The 21,837-nt window shown below is 36.6% G+C and overlaps 3 protein-coding genes across 7 annotated transcripts; 2 read left to right on the top strand and 1 right to left on the bottom strand.

The window, feature by feature from the left end:
• Nucleotides 1-330: 330 nt before the first annotated feature.
• Nucleotides 331-4,938, top strand: LOC124297527 (putative RNA-binding protein Luc7-like 2). 5 transcript variants are annotated; one of them, XM_046748665.1, is made up of 7 exons: nt 486-513; nt 701-795; nt 1,792-2,602; nt 2,751-2,799; nt 3,179-3,277; nt 3,448-4,094; nt 4,350-4,938. In XM_046748665.1, exons 3-7 carry the CDS (start codon nt 2,520-2,522, stop codon nt 4,426-4,428), a joined length of 957 nt encoding a protein of 318 aa, XP_046604621.1. In that variant the 5' UTR covers nt 486-513; nt 701-795; nt 1,792-2,519; the 3' UTR covers nt 4,429-4,938. The 5 variants fall into 5 exon arrangements, with proteins under 5 accessions (XP_046604619.1, XP_046604621.1, XP_046604620.1 ...); XM_046748664.1 differs by lacking the exon at nt 486-513 and having other exon boundaries at nt 929-2,602; XM_046748663.1 differs by lacking the exons at nt 1,792-2,602; nt 2,751-2,799 and having other exon boundaries at nt 331-513.
• A 3,355-nt stretch (nt 4,939-8,293) lies between these two features.
• LOC124297186 (uncharacterized) lies at nt 8,294-18,911 on the top strand. The gene is made up of 12 exons (XM_046747931.1): nt 8,294-8,824; nt 9,355-9,524; nt 9,734-13,067; nt 13,148-13,373; nt 13,471-13,623; nt 13,770-13,968; nt 14,116-14,267; nt 14,396-14,705; nt 14,796-15,202; nt 15,290-15,388; nt 15,469-15,771; nt 15,857-18,911. Exons 1-12 carry the CDS (start codon nt 8,739-8,741, stop codon nt 15,941-15,943), a joined length of 5,526 nt encoding a protein of 1,841 aa, XP_046603887.1. The 5' UTR covers nt 8,294-8,738; the 3' UTR covers nt 15,944-18,911.
• On the bottom strand, nt 16,319-21,268 carry LOC124297187 (solute carrier family 35 member C2). Its single transcript, XM_046747932.1, has 6 exons — nt 20,416-21,268; nt 20,120-20,334; nt 19,959-20,031; nt 19,603-19,855; nt 19,279-19,454; nt 16,319-19,192 (listed from the first exon to the last, which is right to left on the bottom strand). The coding sequence occupies exons 1-6, from the start codon at nt 20,674-20,676 to the stop codon at nt 18,839-18,841; spliced, it is 1,332 nt and encodes a 443-aa protein (XP_046603888.1). The 5' UTR covers nt 20,677-21,268; the 3' UTR covers nt 16,319-18,838.
• Nucleotides 21,269-21,837: the final 569 nt, after the last annotated feature.

The following is a 21,837-nucleotide window of genomic DNA, read 5'->3' as shown; positions in this document are numbered from 1 at the left end:
AAATGACTACTTTCATCTCCATCCGAAGGATGCGTTCCGAAAATAGCTGGCAACGCTACAAACTCTCTAAGACAAAGGTAGAGCCAGTCACGAACTCGGCAGCGCGAAAGAGATAAAGGACTGTTGTCAGCATTGGGAGCTAATATCGGGACGTTCCCTAAGCTTCACTTTACTGCGCAAAATTTTACACAGGCTGCGTCTGTTGGTTACTCCGTGGCTACTTCGTTCGGTTCTAGGGATCTTCCAGGGGGCGGCATCGGAATATTTTTTATCTGGAAGCTGGTAACAACCCGGTTCACAGCCCGCCTATACACCGTGCCAGCCTATATCTACACGTATGTGACATGGATGTGTAGAGAGTTTGTGATTTGTGATAGAGGCAGTGGACTGCAAATAGAGGCTGGCTCGCGGTTACACGGAGAGTGCCGTAAAGAGGAAAATAATCGGCGAAAATGACAGCTCACGATCAAATGCGAGCTATGCTCGATCAACTGATGGGGACAGGACGAAACGGTGAGTTATTTTGTATAAAAAATTACGGGGGCATCGATTGAACAATCGTATAAATAAGCGTTCTTTGCCAACGCTGGAACAAGATGGTGACCTAGTGATATCGACCGCGACATAACATCAAGTGACTCGTGTATTGTTAATCAATTGGCCTAGATTCTAAAGAACCGCAATTATTCAATATTTTTAGGTGAGAATAACAAATTTCAAGTTAAATATTCGGATCCGAAGGTCTGCAAGAGCTTCCTCCTCGCCTGCTGCCCGCACGAGATACTTTCATCGACAGTGAGTATACTGTAGAAACAAAAATTCCTTTTCCTCCTCTTTTTTTAAAAATATTTTTGTTTACTCTCTTCTACTTCTTAAGTATTTTAATTAATATTATTACGCGACGTGACATTGTACTTCTTAAATACAGATTTAAAATGTGTACGCTATCGATGGAAGAGATCGGCACTTGTACTTCTTTCATAATAATCTTATTGAATAATAGTTCGATGCAATGTGAGCTCGTATCATAGATATGAATGTACTAAACGACATTTAGTCTCCAGCACACTTATAAATCAAGTTTCGTTACTGTGTAATAATTTTTCACAATGTTGATTTACAAGATATCTTATCATTTCCCATTAAATACAGACTCATCAGATTGTACTCAACCATTTACACTCTCATAACAATGATCGTGAAGTTTATGTCTATTTGTTATAGACAACTCATCCACATTCAGTATTTTGTTCCTATTTTTGCATTCAACTACAAGTAATAATGAATCCCATTTCCTTCGTGAAACAAATGTAAATGGCAGTAACATAACAATACAGTAATGTACTATGTCATCTTGAGACAAAACCGCTAATTACTGACAATTTACAACAATCCTGAAATCTTTCCTGTATAATTTTCATCATCTTTATTCATCAATTGATTGTTACGAAGTCTAGAAGTATGAAAACAAACACAGCTATGGTTTTACGCAGCAAATTTTGTTTCATTGACAGGCAATAGCTAAGTTTCCAATTGCATAGCTTCTAGACTTTGTTCGGCTGAATAATTTGATGTAAAAAATTTTCTAACTTTATTCAATACAGATAAGTCTGTTAGAGTATGTTCTTGTACCTAATATGCGTGAAAAAGTTGTAACACAAGTTGGTATGGGGCATTTGTGTTATTACTAGTTGTTAGGGTATTATATGTATATGTAAGAAAAAAACATTAAAAACAAACAACCCAATCACAAGAAGGTTACTGAATTCACTAATACCGATGCGACTGCAGTTCTATTTCCAGAGAGTCTGAAAAATGCAAAACCAATCCAATGTACAATATTGTTGCGAATATTGTCCAATCATATTGTTGTTTGTCTCACTATCACACGCGCGTTACTGTAAGTACTGAAAACAAAAGAAGACGTACGTATTACCATTGAGATATTTTACGTAATAAATAATAACTTAATTAAAAACTACCTATTCAAAGCCTCGGCCCAGTTGTGAGGCTGTGTGCCGGGGTTTAGAAATATATTTGCCCAAACCGCCAGAGGCCTGTTCACTTAGTTCGCTTTGGTGAGTAGTATTCATGAAAGGATTCTTGATATAATTATCATTTTGTCATGAATATATTCGTCAATAATGGATAATAGGCCAAAAGTTTTCTGTGAGTATGCGTGAACAAAGTAGTTTCCCTTTTTTTGGATTGGGGACAGGAAACGAAGGACAGATCTGTAAGTAAGGCTGTCTGAACTTACTAATTGCCCAAATTAGGATGAGCACAACATTCATTTGTTTCAATAATATTTTAATCAGTTTTAGATTGTGTAATATAGTATCGTGAAATGATGTCCTTTGCGATTACGATTTTTTGCATTAGGTTCTATTTTAACTAACAAGACTTTTTGATTAGAATATGTGATTGTTTTACTAAAGGATTTTGCTTCCATTTGTAACGGTATGTCAATCTAGCTTTTGATTTTCTCAATTTCACACTTAATTTTGGCAATTTGTAACATGCGTGAAAGATCGAAGGAAGGACTCAATTATAGGCAGGATCGCACGACACAGCTGTTACAAAATTCCCCTCATCACCGGATGTACGTATTCAACTCGATTTCTAAATAAATAAAATGAAAATTATTCAAATCACTATTTTCATAATATTTCGTTTAATAGTTAACATAATAAGTTATTAAGTTGTGTCATAGAACAGAATATGTAAATTAAGGTGTGTGCTGATTGTAGCGTCGTTGCCATCGCATTGTCGCGTCAGGCGGAGAGGTGTTGCCGCTCTGTAAGTGAAATCAACAAAATATCTAACTATAGAAATTATATAAATATATGTGAAAGCATCAGTTCCTAAATGTATATTTTTTGATAGCGTATCTAGCAGTTTGACCGTTACGGAACACTGTGTTTGACCGGATCTTGATAAATTGAAAGACAGGCTCGCACTTAAATTAACTTAAAAAAAGTGAACTGACGAAAAAATAATAAAGATGGTAGACTTCCTGTAATTTTGTACAGACAAATATATCATTGTTACCGACGATCTTATTCATATGAAATGAGAAGTATGTAACAGTTCTTGGGATGGTGGTAATATTTAGGAATTGTCAAAGGGGAGTCTCACTTAAGAAGGTCATTAATTTATTATAATTTGTAAATCGCAGCGCATGGACTTGGGCGAATGCCCTCAGATTCACGACCTGGCTCTGCGGGCCGACTACGAAGCTGCACAGAAGAAAAGAGATCATTTTTATGACATCGACGTAAGTTAATAACGAGATATCTATTATACGAGGTTAAATGAGATAAAACTTCTGATCAAGATTTCAAGTTTAAGCATTATTTCCGTAGCTTTTACTATTGCCAATAATATTACAAATTTACGTTTTAATTTTTTAATTTTTAATTAACGACTTACGTTTTCATTTCGTAGGCAATGGAACACCTTCAAAATTTCATTGCTGATTGTGACCGACGAACTGAACAAGCTAAGCAACGTCTTGCAGAGACTCAAGAAGAGTTGAGTGCAGAGGTTGCAGCAAAAGCTAACAACGTTCACGTTCTTGCGGAAGAAATTGGTAAAAAACTTGCCAAGGCAGAGCAGCTTGGCGAGGAAGGGTTTGTAGAAGAATCTATGAAGCTTATGGGTGAAATTGATGAGTTGAGAAAGAAAAAAAACGAGGCTGAACAAGAATACCGAAATAGCATGCCAGCTTCGAGCTACCAGCAGCAAAAATTAAGAGTCTGTGAAGTCTGCAGTGCATACCTTGGTATACATGACAACGATAGACGACTGGCCGATCACTTTGGTGGAAAACTCCATTTGGGCTTCATCAAGATAAGGGAAAAACTTGCCGAGCTTGAAAAAACTGTCGAGGATAGGCGCAAAGAAAAAAGAGAGACTATGATGGACAGGGACAGACAGCGGGACAGGGAACGTGAAGATCGGGACAGGGATCGAAGTCGTGGTGGGCTGAGTACTGGATACAGAGAACGCGATCGAGATCGCGATCGCGACCGCGAACGTGCCCGTCGGGATAGACGACGGTCAAGGTCCAGGAGCCGTAGCCGCGGCAAAAGGTGAGGAGGGTTGACTTAGGAAGTATTGCATTATTATCTGTTTCTGATGAACGAATAATTTGTGATGAAATGCAAAGGCCGAGCTGAAAGTTGTTTTTTTTAAAGTTGAGCCTCGCAAGATGGCTTCTTTTTCGAAAACATCGTGATAATACTCGGGAAGCGTATTAACTGATGATATGATTTCTTTTCAATGTTTGATAAATTTGTATTTTGCGGTGTGACTAATTCGCTGTATGGGGAAAATACATGTTTCAGATCTAGACGTTCAAGGAGTGACAGCCGTGGGAGACGCTCACGTTCACACCGCAGTGGATCTAACGATCGTAAGAGATAAAACATTACATGGAGTCAGAAACTTACTCATACGACTTCATGAGCAAACGGACTTACTACATCTCGTAAATTAAAATGTTTAATGCAGTGGTTTTTGAAAAGTTCTATAATAGGGGAATAAATAAATAACATTTATAGATTATAAGGGGGCAAAGTAAACAATAATGAGTAAATTTATGATTGAAAATTAGCGTAAAAACATTCTCAGAACTAATTTGAACTTTTTAACGTTATGTGACATGGTCATCTTGTGTAGTAGATTATACGGGAATTTATAATAGTATGCTTTAATGTGTAAGGTATTGTTATAATTTTTAATAACTGAACATAAAATATCTGGCCTTAGTATTCTGTAGTTCTTAGAATGAATTTTAAATCAAATTCGTCACGTGTAAATATACATAGGTTCTATCTCAGTTCGCACATGCAAATTCATTGCATATTTATTATAATTTACTATGCAGTGTTGTTTACCTTCTAGAAACCCTAAATAAATAGATTTCATCAACAATCTGCATCGTCATTATCTCTTCTGCGAATATTTAAATGCAGAACTATTCAATAATCATAAGGAAAGTTAATCTTCGATGATTTGTACATTTCTGAACTTATCTCATGAACTTGAATGGTAATTTTGAGGAAGTTTTAAAATGTATAATTTTTTTTAAGCAAGAATCGTCATGACGTAATTTCCCGTCTGAAATGCTATATCAAATTACTTTTATAAATTATATGACAAGACTTTGCATATATATGGCTCGAATACAGACCACCTTGAAAAATGCCAGAATCCAATAAGTCAGACGCATTTCTGGTGTATTTTTGCGAGGTGAAGACCAATGCGCTCAGTCTGATGATTACTTGGAAGTGTGAAAAAATGGTTAAATTGAAGAAGCGAGATGAAGTATTAGTTCGAGATATGAGAAAATAATTCAGCATGATTATTTTAATGCATTACATGTATTATAATTCTAAAACGATGCGAAGGAATTGGATTATTTTTCCATATCTCGAACAGCTACTCACAGAGCTTATAGACAAACTCTATAGAATACGCTGCGAGCAACGTGTCGAAAGTTGGAGCCCAGAAATGAAAGATTTCGTTCTCAATTTCTGTGCTGTTTGTCCTACGCTCTTTTTAATGTCTTTTTCGCATTCCTGAGAATCCGATCAGCAAAGAAAGAGTCCTGCGAAACAATTCTGAGACAAAAAGTTTCCGAGCTCTGAAAATCGCAAAAAAGCAAGGAAAGGCCCTTTGAATTTTTCGAGATGAACTTTGGCCGAATTTGAAAAGCAGATGTATTAATACTTCGATGCACTATATCGACGTGATTCTGCGAAAGAAATTGATTAAGCGCAGTCCCAATGTGCTGCGATCAACTGATGAAGAGTTACAGCCGAAAAACGGAGAATTTTACTCGCCATTACTCTCCTGTTGGTCCTACGCTCTTTTCGCTGCGTTTTCTGAGTTCCTAGGGGTCCAATTAGTGAGAGAATGGTCGTACAAATCGAATCTGAGACCAAAAATTTTTGGCTCCGAAAATGTAAAAAAAGTAAGGCTAACCCCTTTGCATTTTTGGCAAAAATTTGGGCGATTTTGAAAAGTGCTGGAATTAATTCTTTGATGCCCTATTCCGGCATGACTTTGCGAGAGGAATCGATTGGGCGCAGTTTCAATACGCTGCGAGCAACGAATCAAAAGTTACAGCCAAAAAACGAGAACCTGTGTTTTTGACATTTTTCAGCTGGTGTTCTTTCCTTCGTAATTTCTCTGCCGTTGGTCCTACGCTCTTTTCGCTGCGTTTTCTGAGCTCCTGGGGGTCCAATTAGTCAGAAAATGGTCGTACAAATCGATTCTGAGACCAAAAATTTTTGGCTCCGAAAATGAAAAAAAAGTAAGGCTAACCCCTTTGCATTTTTGGCGAAAATTTGGGCGATTTTGAAAAGTGCTGGAATTAGTCTTTGATGCCCTATTCCGGCATAACTTTGCGAGAGGAATCGATTGGGCGCAGTTTCAATACGCTGCGGGCAACGAATCAAAAGTTACAGCCAAAAAACGAGAACCTGTGTTTTTGACATTTTTCAGCTGGTGCTCTTTCCTTCGTAATTTCTCTGCCGTTGGTCCTACGCTCTTTTCGCTGCGTTTTCTGAGTTCCTGGGGGTCCAATTAGTCAGTAAATGGTCGTACAAATCGATTCTGAGACCAAAAATTTTTGGCTCCGAAAATGAAGAAAACGTAAGGCTAACCCCTTTGCATTTTTGGCGAAAATTTGGGCGATTTTGAAAAGTGCTGGAATTAATTCTTTGATGCCCTATTCCGGCATAATTTTGCGAGAGGAATCGATTGGGCGCAGTTTCAATACGCTGTGGCCAACGAATCAAAAGTCACAGCCAAAAAACGAGAACCTGTGTGTTTGACATTTTTCAGCTGGTGCTCTTTCCTTTGTAAATTCTGTGCCGTTAGTCCTACGCTCTTTTTGCTGCGTTTTCTCAATTCCTGAGGGTTCAATTAGTTAGGGGAGGGTCATACAAATCGATTCTGAGACCATAAATTTTCGGCTCCAAAAATGAAGAAACTAAGACTAACCCCTTTGCATTTTTGGTTAAAATTTTGGCGATTTTGAAAAGTGCTGGAATTAATTCTTTGATGCAATATTCCGACATAATTTTACGCGAGAAATCGAATAAGTGCAGTCCCAATATGCTGCGATCAACTGATGAAAAGTAACAGCCAAAGAACCAAAGATTTCCTCCGTCATTTCTCAGCTGTTGGTCCAAAGGTGTTTTTGGTGCATCTTCTGCGTTCCTCGGGGTCCAATTAGCCCAAGTAGTGTTGTACACGTCAATTCCAGAGAAAAAATTTTACGGTTCAAATATCGCAGAAGAAGTAAGGCCAATCCTCGTCAATAATGGATCTAGAATTACGGCTAAAATACACGAAATTTGCACTGTCTATTCGGAAAGGTGGGGAAGATAAATTTATACCCACTAATTTTTATCCGTTTATTCAGTGTATCTGAATTCTGTACAAGTGTTTGGGTGTCAGTGTTTAGTAATTCAACGAGTTACCAAGTAGTACAAAAGTATGTGAAAGACAAAATGCAAAAGTTTTATTAAATTTTGCATAAAAATTCTTATTAATATAACGGGACACAGAAACGCAGTATACATTATCTTAAGCAGTTTATGAAAAATATTCTATCAGATAGTCATTGTCTTAGTTAGTAAGTATAATTCTAATTCCAGCTTGCCTACAAGCTCAACGCACCTCTGCAGGATACGATATTTTATTTTTACTATTTTATGTAACCTAGATTAAGGTGAATAAAAAGTTGAATTTTCCCTCATTATTTTGCAGTATATTAGCAGCTGGTTCAAAAACGAATCAAACACCTTTTTAGGAATTCTTGAAGTCCGATTAGTCTATGAAGAGTTCACACTTTCATTCACAATCCTGGATTTCTAAAGTGTTGGAAAAAAAATTGAACCATATCCATTGACTTAACTAATTGAGTTACGATGCGTGGCATTTTTTTGTTGCGTTCGTCACATATCATTTTAACTATTGTCCTGTATTGCGGTTGTTTTACGTTTGCCTGTTGTACTTTAGCAATTAATTGATAATGGCAACCCAAAGTACTGATTGTTACGTTCCATTACATTTTCGCGACTCAATTTACAATCTAACTCTTGAATTGTCCGAAAGTGCCGGTTATGACGTCATAACTGCATAACCAGCTTTTTCAAACAGCCACTAGAGCCCCTTTTTCGATGTTGCTGTTCCGAGTATGGAGACAACCTCTATCCTACGATCACTCTAGTAAATTTAGCAACCACAGTTTGTGTACCGGGACTAGTAATTGCACTTGTGATTCAGTGATTTAAAGTTCACGATTGTCTGCTGTGATACGAAGAATAAACAGTTATGTTCTCTTCAAGATATAAAATCCATTAAAAAAAGAAGTAGTCCCCATCGTAATCACTGTGTACATACACATTTATGATGTTGATAGAAGTGCGGAAAGCAGATGGGAATACCGAGTGGTTTAAAGAGTATAAAACATATAAAGCGGCCCCAAGTATCGGTTTTCCAACCGGGGGCTGTTGGCCATTCCCATCGTCCACCACTGTACACAAATTACAGCTAGTTTGATTTTTGCTGATAAATATCTTTATGATTAATTATGCTAATCTAGTTAATAAAATAATAATTAATTAAGTTTCGACGTTGTGCCCAACTTTACCAATAAATAAACCTAATCTAGTGCGCTAAACATAGTAAAAAATTTACTCAATCACTTTGACACGAAAATGGTCCTTAGTAGAAATGACAAAAGGAAGAGAAGGGAAGGTGATCTTGTTGACCTCATGGACCCTCTTTCAGAATCTCCGAAAAGGTAAAATGATCTATTTGCACGTATTTAAATCAACTCACGTCGCAGCTGACAGCTACACATTGCTTTCAGCACCTATAAATAATTGTTACAGAATAGGGATGATCCCTTGAAACCCAATAGACATTAGTATTCATTTTCAAAAGATGCTAATGAAACTCCCATGAAATTAGCCTACAAATACGTTATTTGCATAACACGTAATTGCCACTCTCTAAGATTATTGATTATCACAGGCTTTCATTGTTCAACAATTTCACAGGGTTCATTAATGTATTGATTTTTCAGCCTTCTACTTATTGTAGTTCAAGAGAAGCATTGTTCGGGTCTTCAGCAGTTATTATTCTTAGTTTTCTTGTCTTTTTGTTTTGTCACATGTCTCATGAACAGCTGAAGTTTTTTGAACATCAACATTCTCTTTTTTATTTATTGCATGTGCAAAATAATGAACCATGAACTATCCTCGTAATCAAAGTAACAGATTCTATGTTTTTTTATACCTTTGTGCATGTACTATTCATCATTTATTTTAGGACCAAAGTCCATGCGCAAAGAAAATTTGCCCAGGGTGTAGCGACTATATTTGGTTCCACGCAATCTTCTATCAAGGAAAAGGAAAAGGCTAAGCCTGCAGTTATTACAGAATTGATAACTCATGGGCGTCCGAACACTGAAGACTTCTTAACATTCTTATGCTTCCGAGGTCAATACATGTTTTTAAAAAGACATTCATTTATCTTGATATGTATAAAGATATATATATATACATCCAATACATAAATCTAATAACATGTTATCTTATATGAATTAAAATTGATATTCTATTTATTTACTCAACATTAAATAACAGTAATATATAAATCTGCTGAATTACATTACAGTAATGTAAGGTAATATAATTTTTACTTTTAGGTACGCCAATGCTGCCTCCCAGTTTAGATTTTTTCAATGTTGGAAGTCGGAAAGTAAAGCAGGGCCAAAAATCTTCAATTAGCGTTGTTAAAAAGCCTATACCACCAACTTCAACATCTGGAACAGAAACACCTAAATCAACTACCAGTACACAGAAATCAAATGGGAAAGGCAGTAGTATTTCCACCGATAAAAAAATAACTACAAGTGAGAAAAATATGACAAAGTTTAAAACAAGTAAAATGGCAGCATCTGCCGTTGAGGCCTTGAAGAAAAAGTACCAAGAACAGCGTCTGGCAAAGCAAAGGATAAAGAACAAATTTAAACCTACATGCATAATGAGAACTCGGTCATCTACCGATAGAGCCAAAATGAAAACAGCAAGTATCGTTCCACCCAAAAAGTTTCTACCCAAGGTTGAAACAAAGAGACACTGTCTACGGAGTAGCGCCATTGCTAATAAAAGTAAAAATGTTGGAATCATAAAAGGAAAAGTAGAGTTGCCCAAAGCAAAAAAGAGATCACTTGTCAGAGAGAGATGTAATGATTCTTCAAATACCGACGTTTCTTCGGACGATAATTCACCAACTATTAGAGCGATGCTACGTTCAAAACAGCAGACCAGACATGCAAAAAAAGTTTGCACAAGAAGCAAGTCAGAAACGAGAAGAATAACTAGATCTCACCGAGAAACAATACAGGCTCAGGTTCTATCGAGACGCCCATCTAGAAAGACCAAAGAAGCAGCTGCGGTGTATATGGAAATTCTTGGTAGGAAATTAGTCAGTCCGGATTTAGATAATGAAGATAATTTATCGGTTGATAGTTTTCCCGAACTGCCAAATGCCAGAAGAATAGCGCAGAGGGAAAGTGAAATACGAGCTAAAGTAAAACAGACTTCGAAACTAAACAGTAACAAAGATGCCAAATCTGAGAATAGCAGGGGAAGCAGCACTCGGTTTTCCAAAGATAAAGTTGACAGGAGCATGGTAAAGAATAAGCGGCCGTTAAAAATACAAAAGTATTGCGAGTTGGACAGCGAAGACGATTCGGCATGTTCAGTGCAATCTGAGAATATTAAACCTGTGACGAGGAGAAGTCTTGGAAAGTTAGCTGAGTCAACGAGCAGAAGCCTCAGATCATCGCCGAGAAACGTGCCCTCTAAATTGCAGTCAGAAAAAAGTACGAAAACTGAAAAAGAAAAAGTGATGGTGAAAAGAAAGCGGGATCAAAATTCTGGAAGATTAAAGGAAAGCCTTGTGAAGACTAGCGTACCTAAACAAAAATCAAACAAATCTAAGAGTAAAAGTGACAACTCTGAATCGGATGAAGAAACTTTAGGAATGCTGCTTGATAAAATGATGAAAAAGAAAAAGAAAAATGAGCCGATCAAGTCTGTGAAAGTTGATAAAGCAAAGTCCGAAAATACACCTCCTCCAAATGTTGATGACATATACGACACTTCAAAAATATCAGACGATGAAGAATCTTTTCGAGGGTTTTCTAATAAAGCCATATCGAAGGTCTTAAACTCGTGTCACACTCATGTTAAGGCTAATCTGCTTGCATCTGAGGAGGACAGCAGGAAATTAGATGTGCTTAAAACACATGGTTTGCCCGAAACGGATGCGATGAATATAAAAAATAAGCCTTCTTCTGATGTAGAAACAAGCGATTCTTTACCTGTGACTATAAATGTAAATGAGTCATCAACCAAACCTATTCCTGAAGACTTGAGTTTATCGGAGATCAAATCAGCACCACCAGTTATACCTGTAGTGTCAATGAATGTACATGAAATTTATAATCATAATCCAAGCGATTCTACTGTTAATATAATTGACATGCCTCGGTCATCGTCTCTGGTACGAAAAGAAAGAGTGAACATGTCTACTGAACAGATTGAGAAATGGTTAAATGAAAGTTCCATGGCAAAAGAAGAGAGTAAAGCAGAAATGGAAAACGTTTCTGGTTTTAAATTTGAAGATACGGTGAAAGTAAAGAATGACGTCAGCCATATATCTATATCTACTAGAATTCAGCACTTAGTTCGGCCAGTAAATATAAGTTTTTCAAAAACAACTGAAAAAAATAATTACAAGTATAACAACGTAGTTCAGAATAAAATTCCACCAATGTTAAATGTTCACGTACAACATTCTCCACCTAAGCAGCAAGGAATACCAACAAATCGTAATAGAATAAATGCCGATATAAAAGAAATTATTAAAGGAAGAAATATGAAAACTAGCAAAGATTCATCCTTCGGCGAGGACAGTGATGCTGTTTCTAAATCTGATCATAACTCTATCGATGGTTCGCCGGATAAAAAATCGCCAGACAAAAAATCCTTTCAGCCGCGAAAACCTTTTTTGCCCAAGGTAAAGGAACGTAAAGATATCACTCCGAGTGCAAATGCCTTTTCTCCAGAGAACGAAAGTAGCGTATATGCATTTGAAAGTGACAATGAAACTCCAATCAGTACACCGTTTCGGCGAAGGCTTAAGGACACTGACAACAAACCAGATAGTGTGCCTTTGATGTCCGAAGAGGAGGCCGCAAAAACTGAGGAAGAGACACAGAATGTTCAGAACCAGGATTCTGCTTCTGCTGATACTCCGGCAAATCAATTCGAACTCCCAAAGATTTTTGCCGATCTAGCAACGATGCAGGTTTTGCCAATCGACAAACTGACTACAAGCTGGAGTAACGTTGGCTGCAGTACTTCTATAGCTGTGCAAGTGAATCTCGATGAGCAATCGCAAGAGCCGCAAACCACTACGACAGACGAATCGATCTTGAAAAGTACTGAAATATCAACTCAGACGGATCGTAACAATGATAATGAAGATGACAATGATGGAGGTCAATTATTTTATATACCCTTACAAGCTGTTACCAGGAATGGTCCAAATTTGGTGCAGGGTCAACAATTGATTCAAGGCGTTGCTGTCAAACTTGGCACCGAGGGTCCAACTGGTCCAAACCAACGCGTTTTACTAAGAGCGAAACTAATTACTAAACCACCTTCTACAGTAGCTCGATGTCCACCCGTAGGTACGGTTCAGCCAACAGCTCGTGTACCGCAGAATTCATCAACTTCTGGACTTGACAATCCTGCTCCGTCAACTTCAACGAGTGTAGTACCTACACCATCTACGTCTAACTTTCAGCATCCCTTATCCAACAAAAGTTTTACACTCACGCAAACAACACAGCATCAAAATGTTTCTACTGCAACAGGAACTAGCGTAGTACCGGACAAAGTTCAAAAGTCTCCTAAAGCCTCTAGAGAAAGAAAAACATCTATAGATTCCGTGAAAAGCGGTAAACGGTAAGCATTTCACTGTTAAGATGAGGACGTTGTATACTGGACTATGAACATTTATTATGCATTTGTAATTTTATGTCCAGATCTCAATCCAAGTCTAAACCAAAAACATCAGAGTTCTGTTCACCTAGCAATCCGACTACCTTTCCGAGCCCAAAAAATGCGGATGAAGAGGCTCGTCTTGTCGAAGCTCCTACGTTTCATCCAACCGAGAAAGATTTTCAAGACCCATTGGAGTACATTGATAAAATACGCCCTATTGCTGAGAAGTTTGGAATCTGTCGTGTAGTTCCACCGGTAAACTTTAAAGTGAGTAGAGCACTAAATTGAAAACTTTTCTGTTAATTATTCATTCTATAGATGTAGCAGTTTCACTCCTTTTAATGTTTTCTCTTATTTATTGCAGCCTGAATGTAAAGTATCGGATGACATGCGTTTTACAGCTTATAATCAATACGTTCATCGGATGTTGCATCGGTGGGGACCCAATGTTAAGGAAATGATGGCTATTAAAAAATATTTGGCAACACAGAGTATCACTCTCACTCATCCTCCCTGGGTTTGTGTGAATTACAATTCTACTTATAATTTGTTTTTTCGTCGGACTTTAAACACTACATTACACATACACAGTTTGAGTAGTTTGTAAATATCCTTTAACTTACTCCAAGCCTTAAGAATCTACAATAAATGTAATTTTCTTAGATTGGTGGTATGGAGGTAGATTTACCACACTTGTATCAAACGGTGCAGAGTCTAGGTGGCTTGAAGGAGGTGATTGAGAAAAAAAAATGGCAGAAGGTGGCTGACGGGATGAAAATTCCAAAATCTGCTCAGGACCGAGTTACTAAGTTGGATGATATCTACTGTAAATATTTATTGCCGTATGACACGCTTTCGCCGGGTAATTTCAACACTTAATAATTCCCTTATAGTTACCTTCGTAAGATCGAACTGAAAGCGGTTTCTTCGGGTGCTGATAAGGCTCCATGCAAGCTGGCAATCGACATTGTTGTATTGGTCTTACATTTTTCATACGGAATTTTTTCAGAGGAGAGAGAAAAACTGTTCGATGAAGTAGAAACTGATTGGGCCAAGCGTGAGAGCAAGGCCTTGCAAACACAGACTGCACCTTCTAGTGATAATGACGCTGAAGACGACGACGAGGATAGTTCTGATGAAACTGAGGAATGTATTGTCAAAGTAAGTCAGACTGTTCTGATAAATGATTATTCAAATATGAAATTTAATCTGAAATAAATATTCTATGATTTGAACAATTATGAATGCATAGTTCGGAATTGAAAATCTTTAAACTATTCTTTTCAAAGGGGAGAAATATGCCATTAAATGCATTCTACCGCATCGCACGAAATACACAACGTATGTGGTTCGGTGAGAGTCAACCACCATCTGGTGAAGCTGAGGGTGCAGCAGCAAATGAAGTTGAAGCAGCATTTTGGAAACATGTCGCAGAGAGGAAACGACACGTTTGTGTTCACGCAGCCAGTATTGACTCGAGCGGTCGGGGTTTTGGGTTTTCTGTTGCTAAAAACAGTCCGTTTGCTAGACATCCTTGGAATCTTAAAGTATTGACTAATAATGCTGGTTCGGTACTCAGAGCATTGGGGCCCTTAATGGGTACGGCATATACTTTTTGAACTCAAGTAACTTGAGGGTAAAAATACCTTACATTGTACTTTATTTTTTATATTGGCAATACGTTACTAGGTGTTACTGTGCCAACGCTACATGTTGGAATGCTGTTCAGTGCATGTTGCTGGTACAGAGATCCTCACGGTCTGCCGTGGATAGAATATTTGCATACAGGGGCTAAAAAAATTTGGTACGGGATTCCTGATGAGCACAGTGACAACTTTAGAGATGCTTTGGCTAAAATGGTACCACGATATTGCAAGAATAAAACGATTTGGTTACCGTCGGACACGGCTATGGTCCCACCAGAATTGCTTGTGAAAAATGGTGTTCCCCTATGCCAGACAGTGCAAGAGCCCGGACAGTTCATTATTGTATTTCCTAAAGCCTTCACCTCTAGTATATGCACTGGGTATGTTGTTTCTGAAAGTGTATACTTTGCACAATCGTCCTGGCTCGTTACTGCGGAACAAGTATTCAAGGTAACTATTCAGAATTGAAAATCCGTATCTTTTATTTTTTCACCTACTATTTGTGTCGTATTTCACAGTGGTTGGTAATTCTTATAGGATATACAGGAAAGCTGTGAGCCATCAATATTTTCATTTGAAAGACTGTTGTTCAGTATTATTAATGATACTAGATCCCATGTCGATGTACTTAAACAGGTAAGAATTTTTTGTCAAAAGTAATCGTATTTGAAATGAATATCAAGTAGTAATTATTACTTCCTTACTTATCATTGTAGATATTACCAACTGTGATGAATATTCGGGAGAGAGAATTAGAATATCGTAGACTACTGGGAAATGCCGGTCTAACGAATACTGAGAGGCTACCCTTACCTGATAGTGGAAAGCGAAGAAGAGGAAAAAAAGTTAAGGAAGACGACAGTGACTTTGAGTGCGAAACCTGTCGTGCCAATCTGTTCGTTTCACTAGTGAGCAACTTGCAGGATGATTGTGTCTATTGTCTTCCACATGCTTGTCAGATACTTACGAGGAAAAAACAGCTTCTGAAACACTCTACGCTTATGTACACATATAGTGAGGTATGACATATGAAATCCGTAACAATGAATTAAAATCAAGTTCCTGTAATGGGTCTCGTATATTTCTTGAATATTTAATTTTCAGGCGGAGTTGGATGATCTCATACATAAATTGGAGGATAAAATCGAAGCCAAATCTAAGAAGACTAATCAAATGAGACAAGCTAAATAGGCGATAAAAAATTTGTAGTGATATTATATTTATTTGATAGAATTTTCACATAGGCAATTATTTATCAATTTATTTTAATATTTTCTAAGGTTGAAGCCATGATTAGTTCTATACATTATTTATTACGTCATTGTTTTACTGACGAAAAAAATAGTAGCAATAGTAATGATAATAATGCCTGGTATGGCATTTTAAAAAGTTTTGTTAGACATCACAAATACTCCGAGATCGGAATGCCGATTTCTATAAAATCATTAAAAGATGACGAGTGATTTTTGACACGAGAGAAAAAATAGGTACCCATCATATAACAAGGCGCAGATCACTGTTAAACAATATTTTTCGTGCATCACGATCGAATTTTTTTTCACAAGATTTTTCATCTGAACGATCGTGTAGTACTAAAGTTCAACAATTTATAAATAACTCTATTGAGAGGGAGAAAATTAAATTAATGATAAAATTGATGTATTTAATTTCTCAACTTTCATGTTTGACTGAAGTGTCTCCGTTTTTGTAGTCATATTTTAATTTGATATATTTATAAATTAGTGTGTCGTTATGCTACTCACACGATAAAGTCAAATTATTCGAGTTAAAATACTGTAGGGAATTAGTATATTGTAGATCAGTCTTTACGTAACAAATAATAACGGGTGAAAAGGAGCAGAAATTTTCTTTCTCGTCCATACCTAAGTAGTCCGAATTTATCCAACTGTAATACTGAAATTTAAAACGGTTAATCAAAACGATAGTTGTAGTTCCTTAATGTATTAAATTACAACCAAATTTGATGAATTTATACGTGATGCTATAATTAGTGCAAAAAAAAGTGACGAGGCTTTCTCTGTATAGTTATTGAGTGCCAAATTGATGTCGATACGCATATAGGAGTTTTTTGTCGATTAGAAAATTTATATTTCTGTAATTATTAACGTCATTGTGTAATTGGAAAGAAAAAAACGAATTCGCTGAGAAACTTACAGTACCAATTTGTGTACATAAGCAGTGAAATATCTGATATAAATTTTATATATTTTCTACCCGTTCAAAGAAACTTTGTTATTTCTATATTTGTATGGATTTTCATTTTCCAAATTCAGTATATTTAGTTTAAACTTTATTCAGTACGTAATATAAATTATTTACTGTTTGGAATAAAACTACTGCACATTTTATTCACGTTCTAAAACTTGTTTGAATTTCCCATCAGTTAAAAGTAAGAATGAAACTGAATTTTGAAGTAAAAGGTACTCACTCGTGTATCTAACTGTAGGTATATACAAAGGGTATGAAAATGTATGACCATATTTTGAGATAATGTTCTGGTCGTTCCGATTGTTTTACAAAGAACGAATAACTATCTGTGCTGATTGGAAGTGCTCATTGAGAACAAAAGGGGTTTTCATTATTATTGGGAGTTTATTTGTCTTATATTATTATACTTATTAAAAATCGAGAGATCAATGCCATCAAATCGTTCCGTAATAAAGATGTGTTCGTGTTGAGAATGTTTTTTTAGTCATATTCACAAATGTTATAGGTAACGTGTAATGATAAATTTTAAATATTGACGGTACATGATCCAGTTCTTTCAAATTTTCTTCCAATTGGAAAAATATGCATGCTTATTTTTTATAAAACTCTGCATCAAAATGTATTAGACATTCTAGAAGCAATCGAGTTGCAATGTTTTTATTGTAAGTACGTTGCTAATCACTGGTATGCTATTTTAGCTTGAGAAAATATTTATTATCTTCTGCTGAAAAATTGCAAGTTGAGACGCGGTTCTTTTTTACCGTGATGTATCAATGTATGATGTTAAAATGATTTAGTTGGGATTGATTAGTTCCACTTTAATCTAATACATTTTCAATTAATGCGAATCTATCACTATCGCCCTGATCGGAACTTGAAGAACATAATTTATATAGAATTATACACGTAAGTATCACTCACTTGATTATAAACAAAACCAATCATAATAATACTGGTTATCATAAATGTAACAGAAAAACATTATTATTCTATGGCCTTATTATCTAGTCACAAACGAGCGGGCTTCGTCAAACAATACGCATTGTGTTCACCTAGTGATGCATGCTAGTGATAGCTACATTGGAATGTTTTTTAATATTGTAACATTATACGAAATATAATGTATATCATTTTATTCAAAAACTTTGTTTATCAATAAATCACACTCATATTCTATGTACGGTATAAAATAGGAAACCATTCTTTTAAATAGAATATATTTCGAGTGAAATGTTAGACACTGTGGCGGCATGGGTAAAAAATGACAGTGTAAATGATCTTTGTTCGTGAAATTTATCCAGTCTTTTTACGGTAGTTATTAAAATTTTAACAAAGGTAATACAGTGATTACTGGAAAAATTCGCGACTCGTTATTAACGCACAGACAGATCATACAGTGGGGTATTTGAAATCAGCAAGGCAGACCCGAATTAACTGACTTGTCATTAATGTGCATTACTGTGTAATGGCAAGCAGGTATGAATCATTAATTTTATGCCATCCAGTCTGAATATACAAAACGATATTACATATCAAATTCCTAGGCGTAGGAAAGTATTATATGTATAGTAATAATTTATTAAAACCTTTCAAAGGCTAAAAATTATCAGTAAAAAATATACAGCGATAATTTCCATTCATGTACATGGAATTTAAAAGTAAAAAAATGAGCTACGAACTAAGCCATTGCAGAAAGATGATTTGCAATTCTAAAAAACTAACTAAGAAATTCCAATACAGTTGGAATCTAACTGGTATTTGAAAATGATTAGATTGGGAGTTTACGTCTTGGCAATATAACACACTTCTTAAAGTTGGTAATAATATGCCTTATCATTATTACGTCGTCAATACGAATCACTGTTCCCTGCGATGTAAAATATTAAAGAGGACCTGCGATGAGCTCTCCTCATTTTTATTTTCGTCTTCATCCGAACTGAAAAATTCGTTGAGTAAATTTGTCAACGAAGTTGATTTCTGTGTTGACAGTAGCGGTAAATTAGTGTCAAATCCATCATCGGATTTGGTACGGTTATTTAACATAGAGTTATGCTCCAGCTCAAGATCTTCAATTTTATCTTTTCTGGTCATTCGAAATTTTTGAAAAGAATGAAGGATTATTCCGCCAAGGCACAACAGCAGGCCCACGAAATTAAGGCTACTCATTTCGTCCCCTTTCCACTCGAACGCTAGGATTAACGTGCAGATTTCCTGTGAATTTATAAAGAGTTATGAGTAACATTAGTTGGCTCTATAGATATTATTATGCAGCATTTAATCTTTTCCAACAAAACTACCTTAAATATTCCAGATATAGATAGCGTTAGGCTAGAGGTACGTGTAACGACCATGTACTCAGCGAGTTCCATGCAAAATGCTATGATAGCTCCACCAAGCACAGCGGCAATGGTTACTAACACAGATCCAGTGTTGGTCCAGTTCGTGTTCGCCAAACCATTTTTTATTGTGGTCCCTGTGGGAATACACTTCAATGAACTAATAAACAGGATTTCAAATTTCTCAAGTCATCATTAAGTACGAAAGTCATTCATTTTCAGATATCATCCAAATCCTATTCAAACCTCAGTCATAATGCTGTTGTGAATTTCAAAGATTCATACCCTCAAACCATAATGCCACGGGTATTATAGATATAAACATCCAAGGTTGCATATGATACATCATATCTATTGGATTTCCAAGGCCAAGTTTGGACTTTTGCATAACAAGCTGCGCCATTGTCCAACGAAGTCCGCTTGAGAATGACGCTAGCAAAGCAAAAACTAATCCAAGGCTATCGAGCTTTGCCGATTTATATGTGAACATTGCCAGACCTCCTGATATCATCATAACGGTTCCCACCAAGGACCATGACTGTAAAAAATAATCTTCTTGAGCGAAAAATAATATCAGGTGGAATTTTTACTGCAGTGAATTCAATCAGTTTCCAGTAAATGGTAGGAGTTTTTTTCTTTACCTTTCTTTCAAGTTTGAATAAGAGTGCAAAACCAAGAATGAAAATGATCGTTGTTGACTTAGTCATTGTGTACCTGAAATACAGCGAAGGCGTTAGATGAATTCTTTATAAAATTGAACTGTGATTGTATATTGTTTTATCAAAAAACAAATCATACTTACACCGACATGGTGAGTAGCTCCAGAGCCCAATTTGAAAAGCCAATATCATGGCCGCTCGCTATACCTGGTGGCGCAACGTAGATTAGCATATTCTGCCAAGATAATATGACCCTCTGCTGCCCAGTTTTGCACTCTAGGACACATCGCACCAGCGCGGAAAGTAGGAACTTTACAAACAAGTGACAGAGAACTACGCCCAGTGGGTAATGAAAATCCTGTAAGAATAATTGGTGATAAATTCAAACGATGAAACTTTTGCGGTGCGACTTGGAATTATGTTTGATCGGCACTCTTACCCATGACTTAAGTAACCATTGTTGATAAAAGCTGAGTCCTACCGAGAGAACAAAGTATAAAAGAATGAGAAGGGATGTAAGGAGGATTCCCCACCAGAAGGACAAGTGTTTTGTCGGTGTATTTTTGAATTGCGTATCGTGCTGTAAAAAGTAGTCGGGGACATCGGGTTCCTGGTTAGCGATTTCATACTTAATGTTAGATTTCGGCATATTCTTGTTATTACGGGGTAGTCTGGAAACAGTGTCGCGAAGCGTAAACATAACCTCGAAACTGAAACTCCACAAAATTTCAAACCCACATTACGCGAGCCAGCAGTTTCACGTTTCGCATCGATATGACCTCAGGTCTATTATTTAACAGCAGTTTTGCGCTGAAGGTTCGTCCATCGTTTCATAGGAATAAATTTCGCTAAGAAAACTTATCGCCAGCTGTCAAACGGCACACTTCACTATGATCCTCTTCTTTTTTTTCCAGTGTTAATCAGTCGTTGTCGTCGTCTGAAATTTATCACGGGACATTTATCACACACTAGCTTTTGACGAATCCTTAGACATTCATTTCGAATCGCATATGGATCAATCATCAGTAATTGATAAACAGCATATAAAAAACACGTCACACTTCTAATCGGCGGTTATCTTCGCGCATGCGATTCAAGATGACTTCTCCAAATTTAAAGCAACTCAGTCCATTCCGAGACTGTATTTTCCGCTCTGAATATTGTCACAAATTTTTAGTCGTATTCATGCACGATTCATTTACGTGCATATCTAAAGACAGTCGACTCGTTTACTGTACGGATCGTGCTTCACAAACAATAGCTTGCTTTACAAGGCTGGCATCGTGTACAAGGAAATGAAATTGACCAATTCCTTATCGCGGTCTAAGCTTTAATTTCCTGCAACTTGAATACGATTGTTATAAACGTCCGTTTATATTTATCCCATACGTTCTTATCTTGTACTTAAAACGTCGCGTTTGGTTCTGATAGTGAAAACATATGTACGATTAATTAATTAGAAAGAAATGTATACATCTACATGGGATAACGTTGGAGATTAGAATAATGCTTGCGGTAGCGTTTATGGAGTTTCTGCAGACATATTTCGACTTCCCTATGTTGGATTGCTGCGATCCCTGATAAAAATGCCAGATCGAAATTAAATAATTCGTACTAGATACGGAAAGGATTCGGATTCGAAAACCGAGTTTGCTATATTGTTTGAATTTTCCGCGTCTCATAAGAATTTATCAATTTCTATCTGGCATTGTGAGCAGGTATATTTTCACTACTAACTTTCAACTCGCCGAATAATCACACAAAGATTTCGATTGGGATTATAGTATCAAACTAAAACTATTTGATTTTATCCTTTTATCGGAGCAAAAACAAATGTAAAATCTATCGCGAGAGGTGCCTT

This window comes from Neodiprion virginianus, chromosome 2 (assembly GCF_021901495.1).
Source record: "Neodiprion virginianus isolate iyNeoVirg1 chromosome 2, iyNeoVirg1.1, whole genome shotgun sequence".
NCBI classification, from domain to species: domain Eukaryota; kingdom Metazoa; phylum Arthropoda; class Insecta; order Hymenoptera; family Diprionidae; genus Neodiprion; species Neodiprion virginianus.
The sequence above is the reverse complement of the archived record's forward strand: the minus strand, read 5'-3'. Positions and strand labels throughout refer to the sequence as shown.

Excerpts from the sequence above, each read along its gene's own strand:
- LOC124297186 (XM_046747931.1), top strand. The coding sequence starts at position 8,739 with ATGGTCCTTAGTAGAAATGACAAAAGGAAGAGAAGGGAAGGTGATCTT. Across the intron at positions 9,525-9,733 it reads AACATTCTTATGCTTCCGAG|GTACGCCAATGCTGCCTCCC; the intron begins GTCAATACATGT and ends TTTTACTTTTAG. Across the intron at positions 14,706-14,795 it reads AGCATTGGGGCCCTTAATGG|GTGTTACTGTGCCAACGCTA; the intron begins GTACGGCATATA and ends ATACGTTACTAG.
- LOC124297527 (XM_046748663.1), top strand. The coding sequence starts at position 453 with ATGACAGCTCACGATCAAATGCGAGCTATGCTCGATCAACTGATGGGG. Across the intron at positions 796-3,178 it reads ACGAGATACTTTCATCGACA|CGCATGGACTTGGGCGAATG; the intron begins GTGAGTATACTG and ends TGTAAATCGCAG. Across the intron at positions 4,095-4,349 it reads AGCCGTAGCCGCGGCAAAAG|ATCTAGACGTTCAAGGAGTG; the intron begins GTGAGGAGGGTT and ends TACATGTTTCAG.
- LOC124297187 (XM_046747932.1), bottom strand. The coding sequence starts at position 20,676 with ATGTTTACGCTTCGCGACACTGTTTCCAGACTACCCCGTAATAACAAG. Across the intron at positions 20,032-20,119 it reads GAGCTACTCACCATGTCGGT|GTACACAATGACTAAGTCAA; the intron begins GTAAGTATGATT and ends GCTGTATTTCAG. Across the intron at positions 19,193-19,278 it reads CTATATCTGGAATATTTAAG|GAAATCTGCACGTTAATCCT; the intron begins GTAGTTTTGTTG and ends ATAAATTCACAG.